The sequence below is a fragment of the Juglans regia genome, chromosome 7, assembly GCF_001411555.2.
Source record: "Juglans regia cultivar Chandler chromosome 7, Walnut 2.0, whole genome shotgun sequence".
NCBI lineage: Eukaryota > Viridiplantae > Streptophyta > Magnoliopsida > Fagales > Juglandaceae > Juglans > Juglans regia.
In genome coordinates this window covers 41,922,408-41,933,812 of record NC_049907.1, presented here as the reverse complement: position 1 = coordinate 41,933,812, position 11,405 = coordinate 41,922,408, and the positions used below count along the sequence as shown (strand labels likewise).

General features: G+C 33.2%; 1 protein-coding gene across 1 annotated transcript; it reads right to left on the bottom strand.

The window, feature by feature from the left end:
• Nucleotides 1-1,820: 1,820 nt before the first annotated feature.
• On the bottom strand, nt 1,821-9,818 carry LOC109009791 (protein PAM71-homolog, chloroplastic). Its single transcript, XM_035692544.1, has 10 exons — nt 9,509-9,818; nt 8,717-8,876; nt 7,678-7,861; nt 6,716-6,763; nt 4,458-4,554; nt 3,194-3,357; nt 2,983-3,048; nt 2,632-2,682; nt 2,421-2,525; nt 1,821-2,341 (listed from the first exon to the last, which is right to left on the bottom strand). The coding sequence occupies exons 1-10, from the start codon at nt 9,633-9,635 to the stop codon at nt 2,276-2,278; spliced, it is 1,068 nt and encodes a 355-aa protein (XP_035548437.1). The 5' UTR covers nt 9,636-9,818; the 3' UTR covers nt 1,821-2,275.
• Between the last annotated feature and the right edge of the window lie 1,587 nt (nt 9,819-11,405).

Below are 11,405 nucleotides of genomic sequence, written 5' to 3'. Positions count from 1 at the left end.
CAATTATCATTTTAAAGATAATGTTCTACACATTTCAAAATCGTATTTATTTTTTAAATTATTCTATCCACACAATTTTCTTCAACATCGGATATCTGTAGATTCGGACACCGTATCGTGGCAGCTACCTCACATCAACCCACAACCTTTTTAAACCATGCTTGCCTTGATTCTGACTCAACTACTTCATTGAATTTAATGCAATAAAATCTTTAAAATTCAAGTAAAAAAAATGGAATGTTTTAATCTAAAACTGAGAAATACTTTTCTTTATCTTTGATTTTTTTTAATCTTTAATTATATTTATTACGTGGCACATTTAAAATAACTATGATTTAAATAATTGATAGAAAAATAACTATTTAAAATTTGTATATATAAAATTAAAAATATGTCACGTCAAGTTGACAAGTTGTTAAGATAAAAAGCAGCATTTTTCTTTTTAAGTTTTCCTAAGCGAAAGCTTTTTATCCTCCCATAAAAGGCAGCATTTTTCTTTTGATTTATATGTTTTACGTACTATGTTTGTGCTTTTAACTGGAAGCCACGATCGAATTTGGATTTAGGCAATATATGAAGTAAATTGGGAAAAGCGGTTTGGTTGAGCAATCTTACATAATCTACCTCCAACACCACTTTTTTTTTTAAAAAATTTTTTTAATAATTTTCTTAATTTTTTTTTTGTAGTTTATTCTTTTTAAACTAATTCAATTCTTCTATTCATTATTCATATATTAAATCTTTGATAAAAAAATAATAAAAATTAAAAAACACATAGTGTGTGGAAGGAGTGTTAATAGTAAGAAATTGTACAGATTTTTTCCATTTGATTACCCACTTGAGATTCAATCTACCTCATATAGACCGTACGATAAGTTTCATTTGGATATCCAAACGGCTAGTAGGATATTTTTATTTCTTCTCTACATTTTAGGCTTCGTTTGGAATCATAACTTCTCTCAACTCATCTCAACTCATCATTACAACTTTTTCAAATTTCAACACAAAATATAATAAACAATTCAACTTTTTCAAATCCCAAAATAATAATAATAATAATAAATAATATTCTAACAATATTTTATTATCTCAACTCAACTCAACTCAACCCACTTCAACATCCAAACGCAACATTAGTCTTCATTTACGTTTTGAACTTAATACTTAATATAAACAATAAAAAGTTAAGTGAACAGTATAAGATTGATATAAATAGACTAAAGAATAAAATAAACAATACAAAACTGACCTAAATAGTAAAAAGTTATGTAAATAGTACACTTTTCTTTTTTTCTCATCCTATTTCGATTATTCCTCCTTATTCACACCTCTTCCCTTCTGTCAAAATCTACCATTTTAATTTTTGATAAAAATATAGAATAATTTCGATTAAAAAAATTATATTTTGAAATATAAATTTATTTATGATATAATTTTTAATTAATTATAAATATTACTTTCTATTAATACATTCATAACTATTTCTCAATAATTATAAAATAATCTTCAATCATTAGTGAAATCCACATATTTATCAAATTTCAAAAAATAAAAACTATTATTTTATCTCATTATTCAAATACATAATTTTTTATAAATCATCTCATATCAACTTAATTCAAAATTTTCATTACTATTTAACATATTTTATCTAATCTCATTTCATCTTCAAAGAAAATCAAACCAAGATGTTTCCAGACACAAAACCTCGTATGAAGTCAACCCAAGATGTTTCCAGACATAGGGAAAAGTGATGCTAAATACCTCAAACGCTATCATTCCTTTATCATTTAATGACATGATATGACATCTAATAAATAATAATAACTTTCAAATCATTTAATGTTTGATGAAAACATAATAATTAAAAGGATGATAATTAATATTTTTGGCGATTTGTAACATCTGTAGGTCCTCATTTTATAGGAGCTACCAAGACAATGAAAAAATGATAGAGAAGACCCACCCGGAATTCTCAAAAAGAATGTCAGTACAAAATCTTGTCTTCCTAACATCACCCGGAATTCTCAAGATCATGATCATCTTACAAACACCCTCTTAACAAGCCTAGCTTACAAACCATCAACGTTGAGCCTTGCTAAGAATAATATATGCTTCTCATACACAAGGCAAATCTCGCATTCCTTGTCCATTTACCTCTTTATTTTTTGCGATTTGTTTTGCATGGTCTCTGCATTTTGCATTGTTCCACTGTGGTTGAGCTAAGAACTCACCGCTCTCCCATTTCCCTCTACTGTGGCTTCCAAATACTTCATCAGAATACTCCGAAGAGTGTGGCTACAGCAAAAACTAGGAAAAGTGCTCCACCCAAATAGCCAACCTGAATGAGGATTGAGTGAGTTGCAAGGGTATCAAAATGCTCCAGTTCTAAGTCGCAAGCAACGATTTCTAGCTCTTACCATCTTTTCAGAAATGTAGTTGGCGAGAAAGGCACCTCCTAGAATAGCCATAGACGTTGCAATCAGGTGTCCGGCGATGGCTCCACCTGCCACACCCCATGGGGACTGAAAAAAAAAAAAAAACAGAGGGATGGGGGAGAAGAGAAGTTATGGACTGTGTATTGTAAAATGTGATTCTGATGCATCGGTTTGAATATTTGGAAATTTGTACCTGTGCCGCGCCAAGAGCAATTGTTGCAAGCATAGAGCGGTCTCCCCATTCCTACAAGCAATAACAATAAGCTGACTTTCGTAATGTGGTTCAATATGTAAAACTTAGTCACACTTTATACCCAGATGAAGTTTCTTTTTTAAACCCAACCCCTAGGTTCCAAGTTAAATGATGACTACTTTTACACCAATGTGATGCCAAAAATTTGGCAATCACAGAAGGTTATGAAGTTTGAAGTAATCAATTAAGTTTTTTGTTTATGAATATCGATCAAAATTGGTTAAAAGCCAAGAAAACATATCCTAACCTTTTTTAAAAAAACTACTGCAAATAAGGACAGAAAATACTTACAGCAAAGAATACAAGGCTGAATGACTTCCAGACAATTTCAAGCGGATTAGAGAGCCGTTTTGACACCTAAAGGGGAAAAAATACATCATAACATTGCGGGTATCATCTAATAGAACAATCAGACACAACAGAGCCTGCCAGAATCGTGGGGAAAGCAATGAACCTCAAGGTGGAACCCCATTACTGGTAGGTTATGAAATAAGACGGTTACCTTTTTTTTCACAAGCACCTCAGCTTCAACAAATTCATCGAGTTCAGGGCTGCTCTTGTCACCACTTTGAACTGCATTTGCAGGAAGGTCCCATGCATCTTTAATAGATTTAAGGCCAAAGAACAACAAAAGAGTTACCGCTGCATATTCTCCAATTGGCAATGCTGTTCAGATGGCAGAAAGAAAACTTCATGTGAAAAAATGTTTAACGGATGGTTTATGCAGACAAAAATGTTGTTATATTCAAAAGTAACTAATTTGAAGCAATGCAACTTGATATACTATAAGCAAAAAACACGTGCACTCCATGTTGCAGGTTATGCCAGTGAGCTCTTCCACCTATGAGAATTGATGAGCCAACTTCAGAGAATGTTAACCAGCATGGGAACTGGGAACTGGGAACTGGAAACTAACCATTTGCATCACACAGAAACTGAGTTGTCCAATATCAATCTCAGTGACAAAGAATCCAGGACCAAAACAACATAAAACTCATAACAAGAGATATCTAGCTCCATCTTGGATAGTTAATGGACATTTATTTTTCTGGTTTAATCAAGAAATGAGCCAAGTTTATACAATATCTTTGAATCAACCTCTGCCATAGACAGATACCACTTCGCATGAAAGAAAAGCAAAAGAATATCCACCTAATTCTTTTGAATAACCATATTGGCAGTGTTTGGGGCCAATGACACAGACAGATACGAGGCATTCTAAGATTAACACTCATGATGCTTGAAGGCGCCTCTAAGTGCAAGTCCTAGGAATATCCCAATCAAGTCTTCCTGAAATGAGACAATGTATCAAACAATGCCAGCTAAATGTTATAACATTTAACTGCAATATGGTTCCTTTTTTTCCCCAAACATTTGAAATATCATTTTGAACAAGAGATCTTTCTATGCATTAATAGAAGCACAATTGTGCAACTGGAGGAAAAGACAGGAACAAATGCGCAACAAAGGCAGCAATTGTACTGGCCCAAAGGGGTAACAAATCAAGAAAAACTCAAGCTCAAATATTGATATAAAGCTTTGCTGTCCACCAAGCTTGTCTGAGCTTTGCCGTCTGCCAAGCAGAGTTGTGTCCACAACTTATACAGGTCAATATTGTAGTCTGATGAAAAATCAAAAAAATATCTTGCTTTGATTATATTTTTAAGGAAAGTATTCGGAATACAATTGATGATTGGGACACAGTCAAGTAGTTAGGCAAATAAGCAAATTTGGTCAAGATGACAGATACTGATGATACAACTTACTGGTCTTAAATTGAGCAGGCACTGAATGGAATACCAGTCCAATTACAACTGATAGCACTGTCATAAGTGCAAGAGCACCAATTGACCCCAACAAAACCTGTCCAATTATTAAATACTATGTGAGAACAACAAACTATCAAAATAACTTTCCTAATTCGATGCAAAATCCTTTTCCAGGCATTAGTACACAGTGTCAACAAGATATTTGATCTCAGCACCTTTTTTTTAGAGAGAGAAAATTCACTGTGCAGTACTAGTTTACAACATTTTCTGTATACAAGAATGCAGTACAATCCAAGTAATAATCAAGCAGTAAGACATTGGTATAAATTATGAAGATTATTTTGTTTGCACACAAGCTAGAATAAATATGAAGAGAATGAATATGACCTGCACCACTTTGAAATTCTCCCAAGTAAAGGGAAAGCTTGAGATTTGACCCTTTCATTGGATATATTAGTGTTATAAAACTAATTAATGTTTGGCTAATTCAATAATACAGTTACATCCTTTATAGCCTCTGGAAGTTGGGTACTTCATGTATTTTATCCTAGGCCATATATAAGCCACCAGGGCTATATAGCATTTTGCTTGGCAACAAACCATATATTTCATCCAATGCAACAAGACTTTCCTAGCTTGCAAATGAGTTTGGGTGAAGTGGTCCCAATCCTAGAGTTCTCTCTCTTGGTCCGTTTGGCAACACAACTGTTCTCAAGTATTTTAAGATATTCTCATATATTTTCCTCCCAAACATCACTCAAACACAAAACACTTGCAATTTCAAATCTTCAACTTTTTCATCTAATCATTACAACTTTCACAAACTCCCAAACAAAATACATAAAACAATACTACTTTTTCAAATTTCAAAACAAAAATAATATGAAAAAATTATATTCAAACAACTTTTTAATTTTATAATATTTTTATTCAACTTTTTTCTCTCTTTTCCCAAAATCCAATAAAACATCTTAACTCAAATCATTTCATTATTATTCACAGATATACTGAGATATTCTAAGTATCCAAAAGGGCCCTTATTCTCTTATTCTCTTACAACATGCAATTATATACAATTACAACCATGTCATATTGACAAGCCTTTTATATTATTGGAAGGGGAAATAATGTATGCAATGTGGTTTCTAAATACATGGAGGAAACATTTAATCATTGTATTTATTCGAATGTTTCATGTATGTGCAATTATATTTACTTAATTGATCAATCTCGCTGATTAGAAGATGCAACAATCCAGCATGATTGCAAGCCTTTGTTAAAACAGGAAGTGAATAAATGGGTGTGCTCTAGTTGCCATATGCTTGAAGGAAAATGTTCAAATCACTATGTTTCAAAAGATTCACACTCCCAAAGACAAACATATGAATGTCTGCCATTCATTTCTCTTCGCTCAAATGACCTTTTGAGCTAGAGTTCAATCACAAAGACAGAATAATATTTAAGGTGACCTGCTTTCTAATCTCCACTTCTGCACATTGGATTGCATTCCAAATGAGCACACAAGTTAAGAAAAATTATCTACCAATGTTTCATGAGATATGTGGAGTCCACTACTTATAGGTTACTTGATGCTGAGCAAGACATTGCTGCAAGAAATTCAGAGTTGGAAACTCTCTTAAACTGAATTTATCAAAGAAATTTATATAGTAGTATGTCCCATGATTATATATACATAATTCAGGCAGTGCAAAGTAGTCTGTTCAGCATTACTTTAAATGATAAGAATCATATTAATTTTTTATGATTTACGTGCACATTCATTAAAAGTGGATACAAATTTATCAAGGAACAATGTTTAAAAGCAGACTGAAAAATGCCAAAACTCCACAACAAACAAGCTCAGACATAAAATGTATAAATGATCAAGCATCGTCATGTTTCTTCAATTCTGATCCTCTCTCAGAATTTTTTCATGTCTTTTTTTTTAAAGAAAGAGCTCCCGTATATCCTAACAAATGGTCAATAGCAAAAATTTCAGATGCCACTCAAAAAAATTTGCATGCTTGTCCACTTTGATCTGCAACTCTCTCTATTTCTTTTAATTTTAAACCACATAGAACAAAAACAGAAAACACATAAATATATAGGATGAAGGATGTGCAGAATGACAAAAGAGGAAAAGGGTGGTAGACCAATAAATTTGCTTGAGAGGGTGTGTAGACACACACAAATACTCACTGAGAGAGAGAGAGAGAGAGAGAGAGAGAGAGATGAAAGGTTTGGAGAGATCATACCAGTCCTTTCTCGTATTGCATGGCCAAGAGTGCCGCAATGAAGAATGTCTGATTAACGGATAAAAAGTAAATTAAAAGCCAACATACTTCTCGTTTAAAACCTTGAATGCAAAAAGGGTAACAATATTCACTGCAAGCATATAGACATGCACGGTAAAAACAGTTGACGTAACTATCACCTCGTTTTATGTTTGGGCAATCACTTTTTGTTTATGGCATTCTTGTCATTAATTATATCTCCTCATTCAAGGTAGCTGAATCTCTAACCTCAAGATGTATTCTCATTGACCACCTCACCAGGGACTAGGACCAAGCTGAAAATGTTTATTCCCACATTGTAACCCAATGCATACATCCAAAACACAGAGAGCTTTTTTCATATGAGTAATAGAACATTTTATTATTACAAAACACAAAAGGTATATTATCCTAAAGTACACCAGATCTATTCAAGAGGGACACTGATTAAAAACAGAAAGATACGAGAAAATCACAAAAATTTATACCAGTAAAATCTATAGTGGTTGCCCAAAGGAACAGAATATTGACAAAAGAAACTTTTAGGCTCTTTTGTAGCTCTTTACGATCCTCGAAAGTTCTAACATTCCTTTTCCTCTAAATACACCACACTAGACAGATAGGGACCATATTCCACACTGTTGCAACTCGTTGGGGTTTTTTTTTATCGATACAACTCATGGGCTAATATAAAGAGATTAAATCAAGAAAAATCATTGTTTGGGAAAAAGGAAAATGGAAAGAGTCATCTATCAATAGATCAGAGCAAGTGAAAGTATAGGGCTACAATGACAGATAAGGGTTCCCGGCAGGATACAAGAAATAGAATGACAAGGACAACTGAAAAGAACATTTTAGCCATACATAAATTAAACTAGTTTCCCAATACTGCAAATTTAAACAGGAGACATGAAATGACATCTAGTCTATGCTACTTTATTTACCTTGTCTCCAATTTCAGACACAAGTATCAACAAGAATGCAGCAGTGAATCCTGACTTTGAAATTGCTGCTAAAATTGATGAAGGTCCTCCTTTCACAAATGCAACCAGTGAAAACACTAAACCACATCCAAACAGCGCAAGAGCTATAGAGAGAGGATAAGGCATTCGATTTTGATGCCTCTCACTGCCAAATCAAGAGACATACACCCATGAGTACAGATTCAAGGTAAGGGGGGCATTATGTTCCACCGGCAGTTCAACATAAAATTTCAAATGCATTATATTGGACGGCATACAAGACCATTCAACAAGATGGGGGCAAAAGAAGAAATATATGCACAACGTTTGAACCATTGGGGATCTTCAAGAGTCACAGAGCAAGTTTGGTTTCTTAAATTCAAGCTGCAAATTTAATCTTATCTTGACAAACATACAATCAGACCTCCAGCATAAGAAACTCTAAAGTAGGTGCCAAGACATTTGGAAGTTCAATTGATACTTTGCAAATGTGTGACCCATGAAAAGAATAAAAGGTAGGGGCCAAACCTATGCTGTTTATATTTCCAGTAATAACGTGCATATGAAATATTCTATTAGAAGGGAGCACAACATAACAGCTATTGCTCTACTTTTTAAAACAAACTCCACTATCTATTCCCAAAAACACATTAAAGTAACAAACTACAATTACAGAAGAAGAATTAGCTTCCCCTTCTGGACTTTTTATTCTTCTTTTTTTTTTTTAACATCTCAGGAAGATTAATAAACCCATGCTTTTGTTCTAGCATGCAAATCATTCAACCGATTTTTATATGATGAAAAGGATGCCCCAAAAGTCTAGTAACATCCGTAGGAACAAGAAATTTTATAGCATGTAATTGGTTTCACAATCAAAACTCAAACACCAGTTTGTTGCTAATACTAACAGTAAATTCATCTCAAAATATATTTGTTGTTAAGTAAATTATTCGTCTCAAAATATTGACACCTAAAAGTTAGCAATCTTAGCATCATCCATATTAAATCTCTTATAACTCACATTTCAGATGAATTATCATTGGGTAGACCATTGGAGAATATCTTTTTGTTGTCCTCTTCTCCTCGGCCTTCATAGCCCTCGGATCCGATGCTAACATTGGATGCTTGGGCTCTGACCATGCCACGCGCCAAGCTCAGCCTTGATATTCCTCTACATCTCACTATCAATCAGTCAGGAAATATGTTACTCATAGATGAAAGGTATGATCATAACCTTCAGAGATGTTAGAACTAACTTATTAAAGGCATTCCTTTGAATCAGTCTCAATCGCAAAAAGGAATAACACTCGACTGAACAGAAATATGCAATATCCCTGCTACCTGGGCACAAAGGCAATACGTTTACAAGATTTGAACTTTCTCTCCATCCAATCCAATTTCGTTACATAATTGGATTTAATTCCGAGCGTTTATTGATCTAAATAAAAAAGCAACTTTCACCGCTGCTAATTTATGTCCACCAGCACCACAAAATCTCCCACCAAGATCCAGACAAAATTCGTTGACTACACGTAACCGTTACATTTAAAATCCTACCATAACCAAGGCGATTCGTGCCCAAACTTACCCAAAATCTTCACAAGCCAATAGCTCAAAGTCCACCCAAATCCATCACCAAAAAACCCCTAATATTCTACCACCCTTGTTCGGGAAGTACTTAAAATTTAAACTTATCAAGTGAATACAATCCAAAGTTGATTTCGTACTAAACCATTCTTGAAGTCAACTACCCAAATCTGTGTCAAAATGAAATTTTAAAAACAAAATTAAGTGAAATTCGCGGGGAACTTACACGAGGGCGAGGGTGAGATGTTCTTTCTACAAATGCTGGCAGAGCATGGAAGTGTGTCTACCAGAGCTAACAAAGGAAGCTTTTTCCCACTGGTAATGAAAGGTGCATGAAGCACCAACCCCTTCATTTTTGGTCTCTTTCTTTTTCCTTAAAGACTGTTCTTACAATTTCATCTCCACACACTTCATAATCTCAACAACTCTCTGTCTCTTCTTAGTACCGCGGGTTCTGCAATTCAGAAGAAATCTGCAGATGAATTGAAGAAAACCCGTTGCCCAGTTGAACAGCAAGTTTAGTAGATTTTTCAGGGTGGGGGGTTCTTCCAGGCTGCCACGTGTGTAATGGAGGGATGACGCAACGACAGCGTACTAGGATCTTTACCTCTTCACGGCTCCGGATTGGCTCGGGACTGTCAGAGCCCAAATTTGGGTTGTTTGGGCCCATCTTTTGTCCCAATATTCCAGGCCTTCTGCTCAGCTTGAGCCCATCGAGGGTGGACTGGTTTTCTAGGCTGGGCCTGGTTTGTAAATCTTGGACTTATAGGCTCGATGGTTTAGCTATTGCATTGTGTGATTTAATTTTATGACAAAGGTATAGATATACTAAAGAGAATAACTCATTGAGATAGAGGAATAACCATTCAATAGAGTAACACCAAGTTTTTAAAAAGTTCCTTACTACATAGAGATTAAATACAAACATTACTATATAGATTACTATATAGTTTTTAAACATATGCGCATCGAAAAAAGGTTTGCAAATTTAGTAATTAGTAGTTCAAGAATAAGGGATATATGAATCTATGATACTCTTATCTTATCATAATACACCATGTTGTTAAAAATAAGTATTTACATAAAAAAAAAATGATATTTTGTTATAAGATTTGAGCATGGAGCCATCTATAATTAAGAATGATTAATAGTTTTCCTTTTGAATTGGAGTTTACTACACTATTCAAATATATATGGTCAAAAGAAAATTTATATTTTCAAGTCGATGTATAGAGCACGCCTAATAAAATACATACATAATATAATTTAATTTAGAAAATAAATTTTGAATTTTGAATTTTGAATTATATTGATTAAATTTTATCATGTAAGTGATGTGAATGGTATACTCTATGTACAGATTAATAATAAAAAACATTCTGATATCCGTCTTTCTTATCAAGATATTTTAGTGCCATCAATTTTAAATCTAACAAATCCATATCATCACATCCTTATTCAACCCCACCAACCTACCTAAATATTTACACGAAGTCCAAAACTATTGGATATTTGATAAATTATAAAATTTTTAATTAAAAAAAATATATATTTACAGTATTGACGAGCTAAAAATAAAAAACAAAAGCATTATTGGGTTCATGAATGTTGGTATCTTATCTCAAATAACCGATCACAAGCCAAGTGTCTTCGTCTTTTTCTAAGGGACAAGTCAAACGGCTCGTCCTTTTAAGATCAAAGATAACTCTGGTCCGGGCCAAAGGTTGGTCAGCAGGCCGTTCAATATATTTTGACATTTTGTAGCTTAAATCGAGTTATTAATATGAGATTTTAATTTGAAAATAATGATAATATTTAAATATTATCACCTATTCATAATTTTTTTTAATATTCATTTAATTACACAAATAAAATGAGATGAGAATTAAAAATTAAATAAAATATTCTTATTTTGAGATTTAAAAAATTAAACTATTTATTATATTTTGTGTGAGAGTTTGAAAAAATTGTAATGATTATATGATATGAGATAAAATGAGATAATTTACTTGAAAATTTTTTAAAACAAATCAAGGGCATCAATATCAATATACACATCACATTTTAGAAAATATTTGAGAGTAATACATCATCATCTACATCTTGCCACTTTTATTCAAGCT